This window comes from Gossypium arboreum, chromosome 1 (genome assembly GCF_025698485.1).
Source record: "Gossypium arboreum isolate Shixiya-1 chromosome 1, ASM2569848v2, whole genome shotgun sequence".
Taxonomy (NCBI): Eukaryota; Viridiplantae; Streptophyta; class Magnoliopsida; order Malvales; family Malvaceae; genus Gossypium; species Gossypium arboreum.
The window spans coordinates 77,141,842-77,164,626 of record NC_069070.1 but is presented as its reverse complement, the minus strand read 5'-3'; the positions used below and the strand labels follow the sequence as shown (position 1 = coordinate 77,164,626).

At 34.0% G+C, this 22,785-nt stretch overlaps 1 protein-coding gene across 1 annotated transcript; it reads left to right on the top strand.

The window, feature by feature from the left end:
• The first annotated feature begins 4,330 nt into the window (after positions 1-4,330).
• LOC108482005 (protein MIZU-KUSSEI 1-like) lies at positions 4,331-6,299 on the top strand. The gene has a single exon (XM_017785110.2). The coding sequence runs from the start codon at positions 5,473-5,475 to the stop codon at positions 6,175-6,177; it is 705 nt and encodes a 234-aa protein (XP_017640599.1). The 5' UTR covers positions 4,331-5,472; the 3' UTR covers positions 6,178-6,299.
• The last annotated feature ends 16,486 nt before the right edge of the window (positions 6,300-22,785 follow it).

Genomic DNA, 22,785 nt, shown 5'->3' with positions numbered 1-22,785 from the left:
TAATCCTTTTTATGGGGAATTAATAAGTGGAGGTGTGATTAATTAATATCTATCTAGGATTTTCTTAACAGATCAATATTTGGGATAAGAATAACTTAAACCCTAGGCCTAAAAATACTACAAAGTCATCCAGATAGAAATTAACCTAAAATTAGTATTCTTTATCCGTGAACTCCTTACCCTAATCCAGTCTAAACTATGAGGTTGAGAGATAAGTAGTTCTTGTTAACTTGTTAGTTTAGTGGAAGATCAAGAGATCCTGCTAGGGTAACGACTACTTGATTGAGTAGAAACCTAAAATAGGAATTAATTATGACCACCAAAACGAGCTAATCACTCATGCTTAGATTTGGTTAAGTTACACATTATTTTTTCGTTTTCATTGTTTCATGTATGTTTTATTCTTTTGTTATAAAACCTAAATTCTTTATTTTATGTTTAGTCATAATATAATTTATCTAAAGTACTAATTAGATATATTTATGTTTAGGTTATTATTAATTTAGTACATACCTCCCTTGGGTACGATCCCAAATACTCACTTAGTTCATTGTAGAAACTATATTACAACCTGACCTGCAGACACTGCCTCAATTTCATATCTTTAGTTGCAGTATTCACACTCTGGACGTTAGTATGTCTGGAAGTGGTCAAGTATGCAAGCATCATTTCTATATCAGTTAAGCAACCTGGAACGTACCTCTCCAATACCCGACACTACTGTCATAAATCGTTGTACGACACGTCCCTCCCATTATGCATATTCTCCAACGCCTTTTGCTTTGCAATCCACGCCTTGCAGTACGACAATATGTAATTGAACTGGCTACGGATATTTTCAATTAAAATCAGGACAACAACCTTGGGACTCATTTTGACCATAGGTAGTATTATGTCCATAATCATCCTTGAATCCAATTTCGGATAATCCCGTGAAATACTTGTGACAACACATATATGTGGAGTAGTATATTTCTTTATGGTCTAACCTCGTCTTCTTCTTAACAAAAGTCATGGTTTTTCGCCACATCTATTGTCTTGCATTGTACTTTTCACCTCAAACTTATCAGATTGAGATTTAATAACGTGAAAGTTTACCCTATTCTTGATGACGTATCATTTCACTACAACGACAAAACCATCTTTAGAGGAAAACTATTTCTCCACTTCTAAATCACCCGAATCCAATGAAAAACTCACATGGTCTTGTCTTTTCTGTGGTAGTTCTGCAAAATTCAACACATATTCTACTGATAGGTCCATATTATGCATGTGGTCTGGAGGTGAGTATACCTTGAACTATGGATCTTCTTCAGCATATTCGCCCGGACCTTTATCATCTAAGCCACTATCTTTTGGTTCAGTTGGAACCGACTTTGGTTCAGAAAATAATGCAACTTCTAAACCGCCAACAGCGAGCTCCTGGATTGGATCGGTATCAGATTCAATACCCTCTTCATTCTTAACCCCACCAATATCTCTAGGGTTGAATGTTCCCTTGTCGGTGGACGTCGTAGGGAGTACATTATCCTTTCTTTTATAGTTGTCGAAATAACGAAAATCACCTGTTGATGCCAACTGCTGAAACTTGATGTCATTCCCTTGTAATTGTTCCTAATGTTGAACATCGGTTGACCGAAGCTCAAATCAAAACCACTAATTGGGTGTCATGTAGGGGTTCAGTATTCCGTGTTACCACTAAACCTTGATTGTTAGGTGTTCTCCCTACCGCAATTGAAATTTAGGGCCGAAATAGATTAGTGTCTTCCCATTAAGGATTCTGGGATATCATAATGGGAACTTTCTAACAAAGCGGTGAACCTAACACACAACTGTGTCGTTAGACTCTTAGCTTGTTCTTCCATTCTAGCCTCTTGAACTGAAACATATGTTGACTTCTGAGGGTCTTCTTCTGTCCTTGCAAACTTCACATATAACTCAAGATATAGTGATCCATTGTAAATATGCGTCTGCACCATCGCCTCCAACCCCCTCGCACCTTTGATATCGAAAACGTCATAGCTGACGGGGTCCACCAAAACACAAATTCGATATTTAAGTGACAATATTCTCGTCAAATTGGATTCCATGATTTTTCGCCTAATTCTTTAATGCAGTTCTGGCAGCTGTATGTTTTGTTTAAAAGTCAACCGCGTTTTGTTCTCTGACAAAAAAGACTATGTTCTTGGTGTCATACACTTCACCGTCATAAATAAAAAATAGTATTAATTCATCCACTCATTTTCAATAAAATAACATGCTCCACATGTTCAAAATAAGAACATTATGAAGAAAAATAATGTTGTAATTAAATATGAACAACAAAAATTGATCCTTACTTTATGCAGATTGCGTGATAGCTCCAAATTATGTCTTATGTGCTAACTTCTCTTCTTCTGATCTTCTTACAATTTTTTTTGCTCGTAAATGTCTTATGCCACTCAATGCTGGAATAGATTGCTTTTATAGACTCGGGGGTGAGCGGCAATTGATTCAGAAAATTTTCCCGGACTAGTGGGGAGTTGAAATTGCTAGAGGGAAAACGCTCTATGTAGGACGCGTTTTCAGTGCACTGTAAAAAAAACATAAAAAGTGCGTCCATCTGGAAGCGGTTTCAGGCTATGTTAGTGGAAACCATATCTAACTTGACGCGCTTTCAGTGCTTTTTTTTATAGTGCATTGAAAATGCATCCTACGTAGAACATTTTCCCTCTAGTAATTTCAACTTCAAACTTTTCCCCACTAAATCATCAGATATCCTAGGATTCTTGGGATATTTTTTCTCACTAGATCTCAATGTTCGAAAATAATGCACTGGACCTATCTGAATGTTCGAAAATAATGCACTGAACCTATCTGAATGTTCGAAAATAATGCACTGGAAATAACGATCAAAACTTAGTTGCATTCAAAAAAATTTGAAAAGAAATAAAAACTAAGATTTAATAAAATCGAGTAGTTCGAGTTTCGATTTTGAATCGAATTGAATTTTTCAATTCTAATAATTCAAATATTATTAACTTTACATACCAAAAAATTATATAAAAATATATATAAAAAACTTAAAAATATAAAAAAATCCAAAAATTTAAACTTAAAAAATATAAAAAAAACTACAAAACCCTAAATTCTAAAATCCACAAAACCCTAACCCTGCTTTAAAAAACTAAACCCTAGCCCTAAAAAACAAACAAAGAAAATGCTTCCAACTGAAAACATTTTCAACTTATGTGGTAGAAAGTGCTTCTAGCTAGAAATGTTTTATTGCAAATACACTGAAAACGCTTCTAGCTGAACACATTTTTCTACTAATCAACTAAAAACACTTTCAGCTAGAAGCGTTTTCGTAAATTTGATCTAGTCCTATAATTTTTTTTAAAAATAACCTAATCTATTTTTTTTTAATTTCAACATTTATAGGAAATTCAACCCTTTTCTTTTTCTTTGCTTCCCTTTCTTTTTCTTTATAATTATTTATTCAAACTTAAGGTTAGTTGAAAGTGATGAATCATGAACTGGCAGTCAACTACATGGAAGAGTCTATTGACTCAATCTAAAAAACTAGTAGAAATTTTGAACGACGATTTTTTTTTATATAATCATAGGTGTTTTCTACTGTTTTATAGCTTAAGCTTAATTCTATTCTAGTTATGATAATATTTAAAAAATCCTTTCAATAATATTAACTTTAAAATTCAAATTTATTCAAATATTAATAGAAAGTTCTAACTATTTGTTGGTAATTTGAACAAAGGAAAAGTTAGTGTATTTAATGTTGATCAATTGAAGTGATATATAGTTATCAAGAATTTGATTGATTGGGTAATTCTTATTTCTTTTCATGGAAACACAGTTAAATAATTGGACAAAGTGTGATTCTGAGCTTGCATGTTTGTTTGCACTTCAAATTCATCAAACTCAATAAGCAAACTCTTTCTAGTATGGAGCCCAGGTGAGCTGTTAAGGCTTTTAAACTCACACGCCAACTATATCATTTTTATGGAATATGATGTAACCCTTCGTCTAATCAGTCTGGTGAGGGCCACTAACCAAACCCAGATTTAAAACATACCAATCTATAATAAATCTTTGGAAATTTTGTTCAAGTGTTATCATTAAGCTAAGACGGGGAGCAATTTTGAGTGGTCCATCTTTAGTTCATCTATTACTTACAGCCAGATTTGATTCATTGTTTTGTTTAGATGAATCCCGGTTTGAAAAGGACCTGTCTTTGTTTTTCACATGGCTGCTGAATCATTAACAGGGCATGTGAGGAGAACTGGAAATTTTACTCTATAAACTACCAGTGATTGATGAGTTTGTTTAGGGTTCAAATTATGAGAAATGTTTTGAGGCAATTGAAAACAACATGATCAAATATTCGAGTTTTTGGTGCTTCCTGAAATGCCTCTATCGAGTGAGACTATGGCCTGTCAGCATTAAAGAAAAGTCGGTCACAAGCATAACCAAAGGTGCTCCTTTTTTCTTTTTTTTTGCTTTGCCCCATTGTCCATGGATGAAACAGTGGAACATGAGCTGAACCTCAATAATTAGTGAGAATTTGTGATGGGTTTTCTTTTTTTTTTTTAGGAAGCATAAAGTAGATATATCAGAGTCCCATGCTATAAACCCAACATTACAAGAGTCCTTTCTTTCCTCCTTTTGAGAGTGTTTTTCTCAACACAAGATGTGATCCGACCTCCTTTTATCTTATCCTTTTCACCATCCTCTCTTCACCCTAATTATTTACTATAATTTTGTAGGCATAAGCATATGAGGGTGAAACACAATTATCTTTTTATTTAAAAATTGATGAGTAAACGTGAGTAACTCTAAATATTAAATATTACAATATTAACAACAGAAGTATAAAGATTGAATTTGTAAGAAAGAATTAGTGAATTATGATATCCTATAAATAGAAACTAGGATCCACTATGAATTTGAGAATATTAAATCTAACTTTGTTTTTTGTTGATGTAATTTCATTGATTAAGAAGTGTTTGTTGGTGGAAGGTATTGAATGGTTGCTTCTACTAATATTTGTTAAATGATTCAACAGTATGAAAGATCACTTAACTACCAAGCTTAAGTTTGTATCTCTTTTTTTACAATAACACACTTGCAACAACTTTAGTGTTTTCACAATTGAAAATATACACAATATAATAAAAATAAATAAATCAAATTAGATTATAACTGAATAATAAATTCATATTAAAATTAAATAACCTTGATTGAAATGTAAAGTTGTTTAAATTTTATCATATATATTTCTAAATTATAAATAAAAGTAACGTCTCTTTCAGGCTTTCTTCGTCTTCTCTTCCCCACCAAAGATTCCAAGGATAATGAAAACCAAGTAGACCTCCCCTTGGTCCCCATTTTCTCCCTCTATATTAATTTTATCTTTGTAAATCTACTCACAATAGCCCCCTCCCTTGAATTGAATACTTGAAAAAAAGTCCAACGATGCCACCCATTCACTCCAGTCCATATTTCCAAATGGATAATCCGGCAATACTGTCTTTGCTCCGGCCAACTCCCGGCGAAAAGCACCGCAAACCCACCAGTAGTAGTGGCGGTCTCTTGCGCATGTTCAAGCTTTTCCCCATGCTAACCTCCGGGTGCAAGATGGTAGCACTATTGGGTCGACCCCGGAAGCCAATGCTTAAAGATAGTGCTACAACGGGTACAATTTTCGGGTATCGTAAAGGCCGAGTTTGCTTAGCCATACAAGACGATCCCCACAGCGTGCCCATATTCGTGATTGAACTACCAATGCTAACCAGCTTACTTCAAAAGGAAATGGCGTCTGAGATTGTGAGAATAGCGTTGGAGAGTGAAACCAAGACGCATAAGAAGAAAGTGTTGGAGGAGTTCGTGTGGGCAGTGCTCTGCAATGGCAGAAAGATGGGCTATTCTATTAGAAGGAAACAATTGTCGGATGACGAGCTTCATGTCATGCAGCTTTTGCGAGGGGTTTCGATGGGTGCTGGGGTGCTTCCTAGCCCAAACGACAAGGAAACAGTGACGGCCGATGGGGAACTGACGTATATGAGAGCTAGATTTGAGAGAGTGGTGGGATCAAAGGACTCGGAAGCTTTCTATATGATCAATCCAGATGGTGCAGCATCTGGTCCTGAGCTAAGTATTTTCTTTGTAAGATCTAATTAGAATTTCTTTTTGTGTTCATTTAGATACTTGGATATTTTACTTGTGTAACATATCAACTTTTTCTCTTTAATGTTTGTGAATTACATGAATGCCCCAAAAACCAGGCTTCCCTTCTCTCAAAACTGGGACTATGAACATGAAAATGTTCATTCAACATGTTAAATCATGTTTAGAATCTGTCAATTGGTCTGAAGTCACAGGTACTAGCTACCTTAGTTATTGCTTCCTTTAGAATCAAATCAAAATCCAAGTTTCACGAAGTTGCAAAATAATAATAATAATAATAATAATAATATTATTATTATTAAAAAATTAATATGTAGTTTCTCTAATTTTGTTCTAAAGTAAGTAACTGATTTTCAAACTTTTAATTTTTACTGGTGTGACACTAATGATTAATTCGTTGATAACACGTGGCAACCTTTTAGTATGCCACGTGATAAATATAAATTTAAAAATTATAATTTTTAAAAGTTAACTTAAATAAATAAATTTTACTGTTTTTTATTAATTTATATATTTTTAAAGATTTTTAAATTTTTTTAATTTATGCTCGTCACATATCATACTAAAAAACTGTTACATTTCACCATCAGATTAGTTAGGAGCGTCATGTCAACACAAACTAACGATGTTAGTGCAGAGATTGACACTGCTTCACACCTAACAAGAAGCAAACTACATCTGAATTAAACTTGGGGATGGAAGCCTTCTTTCGTTTCTTGACAGTGAAGTTAAACCAAGCCCATGAGCTTATTATCCTAGGTCAGAACAAGTTGATAGGATCCTCTTTTATGTCCCTGGGTCCCTCCCATGTGGCGACATGGGGTCGTAAAAAAGAAAGTGAAAGATAGAGTTTCTCTCGCTTTTGGCATAATGGGTCCCCATCAATTTAGGTGACATAATATAAGTTCAGATAGCAATCAAGTACCGAAAAAAAAATTCATGTACCAAGTATTTTTTGATAAATTCATATTAACGACTATTTTTTTTTCTTGAAATATCATATATATATATATATATATATATATATATATATAAATTCATTATGGTTGTTTTTTAAATAAATTTCAGATATACTTTCTAAGATATATATATATATATATATATATATATCATTATAAAATGCACAAGAGTAGTGAAATTTTTTTATTCCTCTAACTTCTGCAGAATTTTTAACATTCACATTCGAAATTAACAAAAGAAAAGACAGGAATAAGGATAGGAGGAGGCTGCTAAAGAAATCAAAATGACCATCAAATATGAATAATCCATGTTGAAATCTCAGCTTTATATTTGGGCTTAGAGGGTTAGGCCTAAAAACAAGCCCGAAGAAATAAGACTAATGAGCATGGATGCCAGTCTTCTGAGGAAAAAAGGAGATGTAGAATTTGATGATATTTTAAGCATTTTCAAGTAACTTGTTCTAAGTTGTGGCTGATTTACTTTATGAGATCAAATATGCAGCCTGCTTTGTGGTGTTGGACAAATATGAGTGGCCACTTGCAAACACTGCTACTCGCTGCATTCGCCTTCTTGTCGTGGCAGGTGTGTCTCATTTTCTCCTGTTGCAAGTTTTATGTATTTTAAAAAATTATGCAAATAAAGACACTATTCTTTATAACTCATTATATTAATAAGATTTTAAGGTTTTTTTGTCTTTTCCTATTTTTATAGTTTTTAAATAAATAAAATTAAAATTAACATGATTAGGATTGAACCATGTTGCTTGACATGGTGTCACACATTAATTCAATACTAACTTAAGATTGATACCATCATGATAAATAATTATTTTCATTTAGTATTCTTACTCTAATAAATTCATATGTTCAAATTTCATTTTACATACAATTTAATCTTTTTTTATTTTAATATAATACATATTTTATGTGTTATTATTAATTAATTTCAAATTATACATTTCATTATTTATTATATATTATTTTTAAATACATATTTATATTTTATATTTGTGGGTTCTACACATATATTCATATGACAGGATTTTTAGTTAATGATAGAAAAAGAATAAAAATGATTGAAACTAATTTATATCAAACCCAAAGAAATTAAAAAGGAAGAGAGAGAGAGAGTAAAAAAAAAAAGGGTTAATTAACTTAATTGAGCAAATCAATTGGATTGGGTGAGTTAAAGGTGATGAATTAAATTGAAAAATCAATGGAACAGCACACACAAATATCTAATTTTACCAAAAAAAAAAAAAAATCTTTTGTTTTTGTTAAAAATATTGGTCTAGCATAGAGGTGTGCATGGGCCGGGCGGCCCGACCCGGCCCAAAGGCTCGCCCGAAAAATGGGAGGGTTTGGGTAAAAATATAAGGCCGAAAAACAGGCTTGGACAAAAAATGAGGCCCGTTTAGAAAACGGGCCGGGCCTCGGGTAAGATTTTTTTGGCCTTGGCCTGGCTCGGCCCGGCCCGATTTTAATATTAAATTATTTTAAAATTTTTTTATTTTTAATTTTAAATAACTTTAGTATTTTTACTTTACTTTTTTTGTTGTTTTGATGTCATTTTGATATTGTAAAACTTTTGTTATTAATATAATTTAATTCTTAATTTAGTTTTAATTTGTTTCAATTTTTCAATTTTAATATAATTACTTTTTATTATATTTTTAATTTATGTATTATTTTAATAATTATTTTAGTCCCATTATTTATTTATTTTTGTTTTAATATTTGTTTTATGTTTTAAATGTATTTAATTTATTATATTTTAAAGTTTTTATTTAATAAAAAGCAAAAAAAATTAATATGACCGGCTGGGCCGGGCAGGGCTCGGGCCCACTATTTTTTTCTCGAGCAGGACTTAGACAAATTTTCAGGCCCATATTTCAGGCCGAACCCGAGCCTTGAAAAAGGGCTGAAATTTTTTTATAGGCCCAACTCGGCCCGGCCCATACACACCTCTAGTCCAGCACACTCACAAACATTTATTTTTTATTTTTATAAATAACAGAATTGATGTTAAAAGCCGCCATGTTGTATGTAGAGTGATTTGACCCCTTCAAGTTTCATCCCTCGTCTCTCCATTTTACAAAAGCACCTCAACACCTAGCTGTGGTTGCGTAATTTAGTGAGCAAAAGGACACAAATATCGAAAAGGGGTTTTCTTTTTTCTCATTTGAATTATTATCTAATCCAATTAATAAAACTTCAATCTTTCTGAAATTAAAAATCGAATATTCAATCAGAACAAAATAAGCAACCATCGCATCAAACACGTCCTTTTTTTTCTAACTAAACCATTAAAGAAAAAGAAAAAGAAAAAGAGATGGCTCAAAGTTTTGGATTCTGACTTTTATTACATGAATCCTGACTTGTTCTTCTTTTTCATGATTACATTGGATCACTGAATCCAATTTATTAATATTTTTATTTTTATTATTAATGGATATTAAAGTCACGTTAACCATTTCGGTCCTCAATGCCCTTTTTTTTTCCTTTTTTTTTTTTGTGAATGGTGGACAGTGTTAGTGGGTGAGGTCCATTTTTTCGCGTTACCCATATTATTTTTCTACAAACACCACTTTTTTCTTTCTCTTTAAAAGAAAATGTGAAATGTTTGTTAATTCTAATAAGAAATTTCACCTTTTTTTAAAAAAAAAAATTTAAACAGGAAAAACACTCTAATTACGCTTAGCGTCATAAATTTGCATGAAATTGGATCATTCAAATTACAATACGAAAATTAGTGTAGGATATACATATCGAAATTATGAGTTGCACTGTAATTTTCATTCAAAGCTTTAATCACTTTAAAATGGTCAGATCCCACCATAACTTCATCAAAGTTCCATTTCTTTCAACTAGCAAACAGTTTCCCTTATCGCCAACACCTTTGCAATATGAGGAGCCATGCACCCCAATTTGCATTTAGTCCAGCAACCCACCTTTTTACCATTAACATCTCGACTGATAGCTACCCAACCAACTGCATTTTTACCCTTAAACATGGTCGCATCAACATTTCATTTTCTCCAATTTGTTGTACGTTTGCACCAAACCCCATTCGACCAATTGAAACCCCTTTGAGTATGAAGCACAGTATCGAAAACAACCCTTGACTCTGTCCATCCCTACAAGAAAGCATTAACAAAAGTTACAAAACACATAACACAATAGGATAGCACTTCATTAGACTTCTAGCAATGTAAATTTCGATGGAACTATATGCTCCATAAAATAACTAGGCCCCTCTCCATAAGTTTGTCATGCAAGCTCAACACATATTCAATAAAAAGTAGAAAAGTAGACTGAATCAAAATCCTTGCTATCGACCAGACTTCGACTACTTTTGGACAACGGATGAAGACATGCTCCGAATTTTCCTTTTCAATGCATCTGCTACAACAAGGTAGCAAACTGAAACCTGTCTCAGCTAATGGTGACTTACAAGGCAGAAAATTTCTCAAGCGACGCCGTAAGAAGTCCTTAAATTTTTTGTGGAAAATTGTTGTTCCAAAGACACAACCAAGGTCCATCCACTCACAAATCTCGATTGCAAGAATATGACTCTAATGCTACCCAATAGCCAAACTTGATCAAATAAGCACCATTCCAATTAAAATGCCAAATATGGCTATCCGAACTTTATTAAAAACAATCAGCGTTTTACTTATTCGACAAGTATCATATGCAGACATTATACCATCAACTGAATTTTTATCCCAAAACACTCACCTTCATATCTTCCATACCTTTCAAAGGAAGTCAATGAAAAATTATTATCATCTCTGATCCATAGGTCTTTAGAAACTTCAATGGCAGCACCACCACCAACTCGCCAACGAGCTCCCTTAACCAAAAATTGTTTAGCTGCTACTCTTCCATAAATAAGAAGGATTATTACCTTCACTTGCATAAACAAAATCACATATTTGAAAATATTTGACTTTTAAAATTCTAGAATGAAAAGAACCAAGGTTCGGGATAAATCTCCAACCTTGCTTGCCGAACATTGCAATATTAAAACAATTAAGGTTTGGAAAACCCATTTCGTCAAATTTCTTCAAAACATAGAGGTTTTCCCAAAAAGTCTTAACGATTTTTTCCTTACTCATTATTACTCAAACCCCACAGAAAAGAGTTCATTTTTTGGAGGGTGTCGCATGTATTCAGTGGAGTAAAAGTACACTCATACAATAAGCAAGGAGTTCTTGAGCAATCGTTTTCAGCAACACTTCCTTTCTTGATTTTGATAACAATTTATTCTTCCAACTAATTTTTTTTACTCTGTCTTTCTCTAATAAAAAGAGAAAAATCGCTTCTTATTTTCCCCCACCAAAGGCGGTGACCTAAAGTACCGGCCATAATCAGGTGAAGAATGGACACTCAAAATTGGGCTTTTTTATAAAAGTAACCTTAAAAAATAAATTAATTATCAAAATAATTCACATTTTTAATTATATATAAAAATAACCTATTTTTTACAGTAAAAAGTGGTGGAGCCATATGATATGACGCCACCACTTTGCCACGTCAGCCAGGGACATTAAAAAATTATTTTTTGGTGGAGCCATGTTGAATGGCGTCACTAGTATAAAATACTATTGAAATATTAAAAAATCTGGAAAAACGGAAGACCTAAAAAAATTTTTCTATTACGGGGGACCTAAAAAAATTTTCCATTTTTGGGTAGAGTCATTTTAAATGGCGCTACCACTTTTTTTCTTTTTCTTTTACTTTTTTTTACTTTTTTAACTTTTTTATTTTTTCTTATATTTTGTCTCTTTCTTAGATTTTTTTCTTTTTAAGTTTTATATTATTTTCTTAATCTATTTTATTTATTTAATTTATATTATTAATTTTAAAAATTTGTAATATATATTTAAAATGTTTTATAATATTTTTAAAATTTTTAATTATTATTTTTAAAAATATTTTTAACTTTATATATATATATATATATATATATATTTGTGAAATTAATTATTTATAAATTTTAAAATGTATTTTTAAATTAATTTTTAAAATTTTAAAAAATAATTATTTTTTCTTTTTTAGTTTTTGAATTCTAATTTTTTCTTATTTTATTTTGTTTATCTATTTTATTTATTTTTATTATACATTTCAAATTAAATTTTAGATTAGTTTTTCATAAATTTTGTCTTTTTCTTTAATTTTTTTTAAGTTTTATATTATTTTCTTATTGTATTTTGTTTATTAGTTTTATAATATTTGAAATGTATGTTTAATATATTATTAATTTTACATAGAATTTTTAAATTAAGATTTTATAATTTTTTGTTATTTTATTTTAGTTTATTTAATTTATTTATTTCTTATTATTAATTTTTAAAAGTTTGTAATGTATATTTGAAATGTTCTATAATATATATTTGTTAAAATTTTAAATATCAGTTTTAGATTTTTTAAAATTTTAAATGTATATTCCTCAAAATAATTTTTGAAAATTATAAATATTATTTTTAAATATTAACCATATTTTTAATAATATAAAATATTAAAATAATTTAAAGATGTGATCTTTCAAATTTATTATTTTTTTATTTTTAATAATATAAAACATTTAAACATTTAAATTTTAAATAAAATTTGTATAAAAATTTAAAAATGTTAAATATTTTAAAAATAAATAAAAATTATAAATTTCAAAATTCTATGTAAAATTTAAAAATATTTAAAATCATTTAAAATATTAAAAATATTTTAAATCATTTTAAATCATTTTAAATGTTTTATAATATTAAAATATATTTAATATTTAAAAATAATTTGAAAATATATTTTAATATTTATAAAAAAATATATTATAAAACATTTTTAAAAATACATTTCAAGTTTTTCAAATAAATAAAATAAATAAGGACTTAAAAAAGAAAAAAGAAAGTCAAAACTTAAAAAAAAAAAAAAAAAAGGCTGAAACAAATAAGTTGGCTGTCAGACTTGAAAACGGGTGGCGCCAAATTATTTGGCTCCACCAGGAAATGGCAAAATTGCTACGGGGCCCCCTATACTCTAAAAAATCACAGTATTTTGGTGGAGCCATTCTTTATGGCTCTACCTCTTGGTTCTCTTCTATATATAGAGTGGTGTAGTTGTTATGTTAAGTGGAAAAGTTCAAAAAATTTGTTAAAAATGAATAATGAGGTGTTTTTGGTGTATGTTGTTTTTTATGGTGAAATTGTAGAAGGTGATATTGGTTGTGTATTTCAAGGCCGGCAAAGAGTAGGTTTGCAATTCAAAAAAAATGTGAAGCTAGCAGAAATGAAAAGGAAGATCAGTGCGAAAATAACTATCCGTTGTGGAAGGGCGATGTCCAAATTATTTTACAAGTTTCCAATCTCTATAGATCCGTTCAAATTTTGTGCGATGCAACTGTTAGATGATCATGACTTGGGCACTATGATGGAAATATGGTGGTCCACTGGGAGTGTGAACCCCCAACCAGTTGAATTATTTGCTGAGTTAGCAGACTTAGAGCCTGTTGAGAATCTTAGCCCAATAAGTCAACATCGCGAATTTGATTTTGATCTTAATGTTGGATGGACAGGCCAATTAGAATGCGATGGAACGTCGCAGATACCCAAAATTCCTAATTATGGTGGGAGTTCGTACAACAGCCCAACCCTCGGTCCCCGTCTACAAATACATCTGGATGTGATAATAAGCACTGAGACAAATGTTAGAGAAATGACCAATAATGGTGAAGATTCTGATTAAGACGTTGAAGATTTTAGTGACCCCGATGTTGATGAGGTTCCGGACGATATCGATGATGAAGGCCCGGAGGAGGTTGAAGATGTTCACGGCCCTTCATTCTGTAACCCGAGTCATGGTATTATTTTACGAAATAAACCTGAGGGCAACATGTTGAACGTAGATTCAGATGCAGCGCATGCATCCGAGTTCCCTGAGTACGCTGATATAGTACCTGCTCATAGATTGGCGTCAAATTCACAGTTTGACGAGTTGTTCGTTGGGCAACAGTTCGAGAACAAGGCGGATTATCTGTTTGCCATCAAACAATACAGCATGAAGTTGTCGATTGATTACAAGGTTGCCAAATCTACACTGACATTATACGTTGGGGAATGTTAGAGAGCCGACGATGGGTGTGGTTGGCGAGTTCGTGTTGCATTTATACAGAGGACTTAACAGTGGCAAATACGAAAATTAGAAGGGCGTCATGTAACACCCCAAACTCGGCCCAGACATTATGGCCAAGTCTGGTGTGTCACATTGAAGTGTTTTTCGAAATCCATTTTTTCATTGAAAACCCTTCTTGATGTTTAAAAACCTTTACCGTTTAAACTTGTATAAAACCTTAGCCTTTTTTTTTTCCAAAACGTGATTCACTGTAATAATCAAAACATTGTTAACAACCTTGTAAAATCTTATGGGAAACTTTGAAAACTTGCAAACCTTTGTAGTGGCAGAAACATGTTATTTTAAAAACAGTTAAGTATCGAAAAATCAAACCTTCTTTGTTATGGCTTAAAGTGAATGGATACTACGCACCAGGTAGGATTCAAGAAAAGAGGAGGTGAGTCAATTAGACTGCTTAAGTACCTAGCTCTTCCATGATCCAATCCTAGACATGCACACATCCATTGCCACACTTGAAGCTTATTACTTGTCCACGCACAACAAATTAAGTTTAAGTCTATTTAAAATATTTATTTCCTTTGAAAACATTTACGTTGCGGAAGCTTTGCTCGGTTATCGTAATATTTTGAAAATAAGTAACTTTTATAAAACGCGCCCTAGAGCTAACCAATTTTAAGGAATCAATTTAAGTGATGTGAATCTCAAGTTGAAAATGTTTAAGTAATTTAAAAACCTAAAATAAAAATAATAGAGCAGCCTTATTACAACTTTAACCAAAATAGAAATAATCAAAAATAAATGCGAAATTTAAAAGGAAGCTAATTGAAACTTATTTAAAAACCAGAAATTTAATCTTCGTGGCCACTCTGAATCCCGCCCAGCTCCAAGTCTACCAACTAGGGCTCACTTGCAAGGATGGAAGAGAAAGGGGGTGAGTTTGGAAAACTCAGTGTGTAAAGTATCCCAACCAGAGCCCAAATCAGTTCAAGCTTTACTGGGCCTAAGCCCTATTCAGAAATCAGTGTTAACTGGGCCTTAGCCCATATCAATATTAATCTGGGCCATAGCTCCTTATAATATCAGAGTATATTGAGTCTAGCCCATATCAATATTAATCTAGGCCATAGCCCTATTACAAGTCGAGATATATTGGGCCTTACCCATATTAACACGGTTGGACCCATTTCAATACAGTCTCATATGATTAATGCATGATAAACCCATCCAACCCTGCATTTGCCTCCGTCCATCCCTACACTTCCTGTGGGGAATAAATCACCCACGCCATCCCTACACTTACAGTGTTAGCACCGGTTGCGGCACTAACTATAATCCGCAACAAAGCTGCTTATATTAGAATATGTGGCACAGCCACCAGAACGGGTTCTTCCTCCATAACATAACCCAGATCCCATGCAACATATATACATGTCATGGCATACAATAAACATAATCAGAATATCATGCATTTCAGTCAAAATTAACCCTAGGGATATAACGATCATTTTGCACCTAGGGGTAAAATGGTAATTTTCATACTTAGGGGTAGTTTAATAAAATTTACTATTCTAGAGTTTACATACATATTCTAACCATTAACACATTAACAGAAGCACCTATCGAGCGTTTTTACCGAATTAAGCCCGTTGGCCCATTAGCCCGTTTTCAGCCCATTAAGCCTAAATATACCGAAGTGCACGAAATTGCGCACTCTGCAATCATACTACTTTCGATTACCAAAATTAACAACCAAACCACCTCACGAGCGCTCGCACGCTCGCAAGTTCACAAATGTCGGCTTTTCAGCTTTTCGACTTTTCGATTTTTGTCGATCTAGTCTATGAGTGGGTGTCGTTTACACACCTAATTTGTAACGATACGTTGGCGAGATCCACACACGAGTTTCCTACAATCGAGTTACTAATACGTCAGTCTAAATATCAAAAACAAGCTACGTACTAGACCCCTTACCATATTCGGCCAACAATGCCTTAAACCCCAAAGTTCTTACCTTTCTATCGAAATATGGGCTAGATCTAGATGTCCAACTGAGTTAACCTTCAAGCCCTTCGCTGTACACCCACTTATCCACACTAACGCTTGCAAAACCAAACAGAAAGAGGCACAAAACCCTTAGTCCAAAACGTTAGCCACCCATAAGGGTTTCGGCTTTTCTTAACTCCCGAAATAAAAAAATAGTTTCGAAAACTTACCACCGGTTCCTTCAGCTAACGATTCCACTTTAGTTCTTATTTGATTCTGATGTAGATCTAAGCTTCAAACCCTAGTAGAAGTCGATCCTTTTCTGGTCTAAAGATTCGGCTATGCCCCTAAACTATGGGGTTTTCGGCTTTTTGAAACAGTGAAGAAGATGAGATATGAGAGTTTTGTAGTGGCTTTATCGATAGAACTTTAGGGTTTAGAAGAAGAAAGAATTGGCCACAAGATGGAGACAAATCAGAGGGTTTGGCTAGAAGAAATCGGCATAGAAGAAATATAGGCTTTCGGGGTTTCGGCTTTTGTGCATAAGGCTTAGGAGCAAATGATAAGAAAGTGGAGATGAGTAAAATAGTAGAAAGATTCGGCTAAAGAGGAAAAGAAGAAAAAGAAAGGAAGTAAATGAAGAGAGGAGAAAAGAAAAGAAAAGAAAATAGAAGAAAAAAAATTGAATCTTAAAGGCCAAAATATACGGCACTTATTAGCTATGGCCGAGTGAGTGTATTTCGGCATAGGAATCCTCCTAAATTCCAATTCCCCAAATTTCTCCTTGATTTTTGGCCACATTCAATGTTTGAATTCTATTCAAACTCTTGACCAATTAGCCCACCGTTGGCACCGCCTCAGCATGCTGCCAAGAGTCCTGATCAGACCCCAACTCCTTCCCCATGCATGCAGCAAAAATTTCAACCTTGCGTGCGCGAGATAAGGCTCGAACCCCAGACCTCCATCCACCTTGCCTCCTTGCGCCTTCGCCCGAGCTGCTGGCCACTACACCACGCTTTCTCCTTTACTAATATATGGTTACAATTAATTATAAACCTTACCTGCTTCAGTTCTGGCCCGCTTTAAAAATAAAACAGAATTCGCCTGTTCAAGGACTCGAACCTGCACCCTCTCCGCATGCCATGCATGCTGCTGCCACTGCGCCACAGGCGTTCCTTGTGGCATAACTCGGTCGCAACTATTCTTAAACCTTACCTTTAGTGTGACCTGGCTTCTAAAATAAAAACAAGCCTTTGCGTGTGCCAACCCTCGAACCTAGGCACTATACCATACTCTCAGCGCCTCTGCCACTAGACCGAGCTTCCCTTTGTGTTACCTTTTAACCCTAACTATATATAAGGCTTCCCTACGTCGTTCCCTGATATAAGAAAAATAAAACACTTTTGCACATTCTGGGAGTCAAACCCCAGCTCTCCTTCCCACTACCTAGCATGCTAACTACTGGGCCAGGTACGCTTCTTCATGCCTCTTGCCCAATTTATTTTATAAGCCTTATACCCAGATTCCCTCTATGAGGAAAAAATTAAAACAATTTTTTTTCCTAGAGTTTAAACACCAAAACAACAATACTTTTATAAATATATATATATATTTTTTCCTATCTAATAATAATAATTATAGTAATAATAATTTTCATAAATTTTTTTCAAACATACATACAGTTATATTTTTCTAATAATAATAATATCCAAATTATTCGGGCCGTCTTCTACCCGATCCCAGACTCAAGGCCCAATACTTCCAAGCCCAAAAAATCGGGGCGTTACACGTCATACATGTATTGTCGCACGCATGTCTCAAGACCACCGAAAATTGGATGCCAAAAGTATTTGCAATTACATCATGTTACTAGTGAAAGATAGCCCAATCATTCTTGTGTCGACATTGATTACAGACATGCAAGCTCGATTTCAGTACAGAGTGTCATACAGGAAAGCGTGGTGGGCGAAACTAATGGCCTTGCAACAATTGTACGGCGACTGGGATGAGTCATACAATGAACTTCAGAGTTGGATTTCAGCAATGGTAGAGTGTGTCCCAGGAACTGTCGTGAACTTGCAAACGTTGCCTTATAGAGGCCCTAATGGAGAATTGGAACTGGGAAAAAGAGTGTTTTGTCGACTATTCTGGACTTTTGATCCATGTGTTAGGGCCTTCTCCCACTGCAAACCGGTAGTGCAAGTTGATAGAACATGGCTTTATGGAAAATACACGTAGATACTTCTAATTGCGGTTGCATAAGATGGTAATAGAAATGTATTATCAATCGCTTTTGCCATCGTAGAGTCGGAGAACTCTGAATCATGGGCATATTTCATTCGAAACTTACGGAGACATGTTGTCAGGCAAGACAACATTTGCATTATATCTGACAGATCGAAGGGTCTTGTTGCTGCAATTCGGTAATCGGAGGTTCCGTGGAAGTCTGTCTATTGTATTCGTCACATCGCCGTGAACTTCCACAATGAGTATAAGAACAAAGACTGGCGCAAACGAATTGTCAACATAGGTAAAAATATCGTATTTAAATTTGTATTTGTAAGTATTTCTAGTCTATTTCCTAATTTTAACGCATTTTATCGGAATATATACATAGGGTACGAGCTGGAACCACACCGATTTAGACATAAGTTGGCGAGGTTAGAGACTGATATGGCGGGCTGCAAACCTTCTTTTACACAGTGGTTGAGTAGCATGGAGCCATGGCAATGGGCTTAATATTTTGACGAGGGGTACCGTTATGGCCATATGACAACTAACCTTGTTGAGGCCGTTAACTCCGTCTTAAGGCGTACGAGTCACTTGCCAATTTCAGCTATTTTTTCAGCCACATTTTACAAGTTAGCAACCTTAATGCCAAAAATGGGGTTGAAACAAGCAAAACAGTTAGAGGCAGGACACGTATACGTCAAAAAAATCAGAGATGCCATGAAAGATAGCACTCAAAGGACTAGGTTGATGAATGTATCAAAGGGCTAGGTTGATGAATGTAGAACTATATTCTAGAAATTTGGAAACTTTTCGAGTGACAGAGTATATCAGTCGTCGGTCAGGGATCCCGCCACGGTCCTATGGAGTTGATCTCCGAAACAGGCGGTGTGAGTGCGGGATGTTCCAAGCATTATGGTACCCGTGTGCGCATGTGGTTACAGCTTGTGCTACCTATAGTTTGAATGTCGAACAATATATCGATGATGTATACAAACTTGAACGTACGTTGCGTATTTGGGGTAACGAGTTTCCTGTATTAAGGGATATATCGACATGGGAAATGCAATCGTCTGTATTCGAGATGTTGCCTGATTGGTCACTACGTAGGAGAGTCAAAGGTAGACCAACAATAATGAGGATTCGAAACGACATGGATGTAAGAGAACAAGTCGATCCAAAGCGTTGCACCATATGTAGAACAGTTGGCCACAATCGGAGCAAATGTCCCCATGGAAACGTCTACAGTGGCCAATCTTCACGGTCTGAAAGAAATTAAATGTTGTAACTGAGGTCTATCTATATTATGATCTTTTAGAAATAAAGTTTGTATTATTTAGTGTTAAAATTATATTTAAAATTAATAGTTACAACTTTTAATACTTTAAAAGATTTTATAATAAATTAAATAAAAAAACACTAATATATAAGTTGTGAAACCTTAAACCAATACAACAAACATCACATAATACTTGAAATTTACATAACTTAAAATTGGAAAGAACCAGGAGTGGTATCATCGTTCGGGGTATAACGGTTTACGGGCCTTCGTTGACGGGGTAGACGTTAAGGTGTATTGTACACATCTGAAGGATTGGCAACTGGGTCGATCGTGGCCTGAGGCGAGGTGGAGTACATGTTATTACCAAACATATCAACTGATGTCGGTGGTTGCTCTAGGTCAAATGGACTCGAACCGCCTATACCAGGTGATATGAACTTGAACCACCCATGTCCAGGTGATATGAACTCGAACCGCCCATGTCCGGGTTATATGAACTGTTCTGGGACTCATCACAAAAGTGTCAACCCATTGCTCTGATGTGTTTAAAACTTGGTCCTCCGAGTCGGACTCCGCCATATGTTGATCCTCTACCTCCACCGTAGGTTGATTTCCACGTCTGTAGCCGTGACCTGGTATTATCATAAGTTGTCCACCATATAAATAAACTCGCCATCGATTCATGTATCACTGCATATATTCAGTCGAGAGACTGAAGTCAAACATGCAGGAGTGCATTTCAGGCCGCCTGTCGTATCGGGTATTCCATAGTGCTACATAACATTGATGTTCCACGCTCTAATCTAATGTATGTCTCCCCTGCATGGTCTTACCGTGGACATCAGCAAACTGTTGTGGCTCGACCGGCACAAATTGTTTACACCCAAATTGTCGCATAACTCGATCACCATTGTACCACTCAACGGTTGAGAAGTTGAGCACCGGCGTGTTAATGCACCATATACGAGCTTCAGCGTGAACGCTCTGAGGAATAAGGGTTGCAATGTTTACTGTAGAATACGGCATCCACAAGAACTGCACAATATAACATAATGAGTCAATTCACATCACATACTGTAAGTGGATAAGTTAAATAAACTTTTCTTAAACTATATTAATATATATTACTTTCTCTCCAACGTACGCCTCTATCATTTGACGGTAAATAATTAATGTCTGGCTCGCACCAATTCCTGGAGACGTCGCTCATCTGAAATCGAAACAAACACGTTGGCAGTTAAACTTTGAAAAATATTATCCACACTTATGAGTCGTTAAATGTTTAAGTATAATTTTGTTTTTACCTATTTATAAGTGGCCACGAATATGGTTGGTACCTAACAGCCGCTAGAAACGGCATCCTGTATAGAGCCCAAGACTGCAATAGACCCAGACAACCAGCCATATTACTAACCCCATGTTTTGTTGCACGACAGAGCTCATAGTATAATGCAGCCAACACTGCAGATCCCCAGCTGTAACTACCGGCACGAGAAAAATCCTCCAATAGAGGCAAGTACTTTAAGTGGACTCTATTAGACATGTTGTTCGGCAGAAGTACCCCCCAATTAGCTGCATAATATAGGCTCGAGCAGCATACATCACCTCCTGCTCAGTGGCAGTGCTCGATAACTACTTAAAATTTGCTCTCAACCATGCTAATGTCAAGCATGTGAAATTCTATTCCCCATCACGAGGGGACCGTCCAAGCAGTCTGTGGCATACTACAGAAGGTTCCAACACTTTACTTCGACCCGTGACTACAAAGACCGCCAACTCAGAACCCAAGTTGCATAGCGACGTCTTTTAATGTGATAGTGCACTCCCGTGACGGCATAATGAAGGTGTGGGTCTCCGTACACCACCGCTCAACCAAGGCGGATAATAAGTTTGGCCTCAAGTCAAACATCCGGATCAATGCGACGTCCCCAAATCCTGCCAATCGTAAGTATGGCATGATCCGCTCATCCGGATCGTACTTGGAAAAATGACACCGCAACCTCAAAACCCGATAACCATCCTGTATGGTAAATTTTTTATAAAAATATGATAAATCAATTATCTATATAATTTAAACATAAAAAATATATTCAAGAGTAAAATTGAAAGGTTGAGAAAACAAAACATCACACTTATATTATACTAACGTAACCATTCTAAGTATTTTTTTATTTAAGTTAAATTAAATAAGTAATAATATATTAATAATAGAATGAAAATTTGTCATAAAATATTAATAATAACATGTAGAAATCAAATGTGATTATTATATCCTAACCATAGTTAAGCATTAAATTAATTAAAATAAATATATTAATAATAAAAGAATGGGAGAAATTACAAGAATATAAACTCGGGACTAGTAAAATTACAAGAAAAGAGAAATTCATTGAGCAGCAACTCAAACTCCACCAATGTAAAAAATAAGTCCAAACCAGAAAGCAACCCAAGAGAAGATGATTGGTTCAAGCAAGTTCAATTTGACACCAATGGCTACAATACGTATATATTTCTAATTTTAAAATTTTATGATATCTTATTCAAATTTTAAAGTGAGTAATAGTGAAAAATTGTTTTCAAGGAATACTAATATTTTTTATATGATAAAATTTAAAAACATAAAGTATTTTTAAACAAATACTTATGTTTTCTAGTTATTTATAAATTAACTAGTAAATAATCAAATATATTCACTTTTATTATTATTGTTTTAATAATATATATATTAAAATTAAAAGAATTTTTTTCATAAATCGAGCTCGTCAAGTAATAGTTTTATGTATTAATCCCTACACATCGCCTAATAAATTAAGTATGAAATTAGTAAAAATAGAGTAAAGTTTTAAGTAAGTCGATTTTAAGGGTAGTTATTTAAAAAATAAAAATATCCTAATTTATTTTTATAATATATCTATTCTATTATAATTTGTGTGATTAAATTAGATGTTTGGAGGTGAGTGCTACTAACTTTTTTTTAAGTATACAAATACAATTACAAATAATATATATCTAAATCAA

Excerpts from the sequence above, each read along its gene's own strand:
- LOC108482005 (XM_017785110.2), top strand. The coding sequence starts at position 5,473 with ATGCCACCCATTCACTCCAGTCCATATTTCCAAATGGATAATCCGGCA.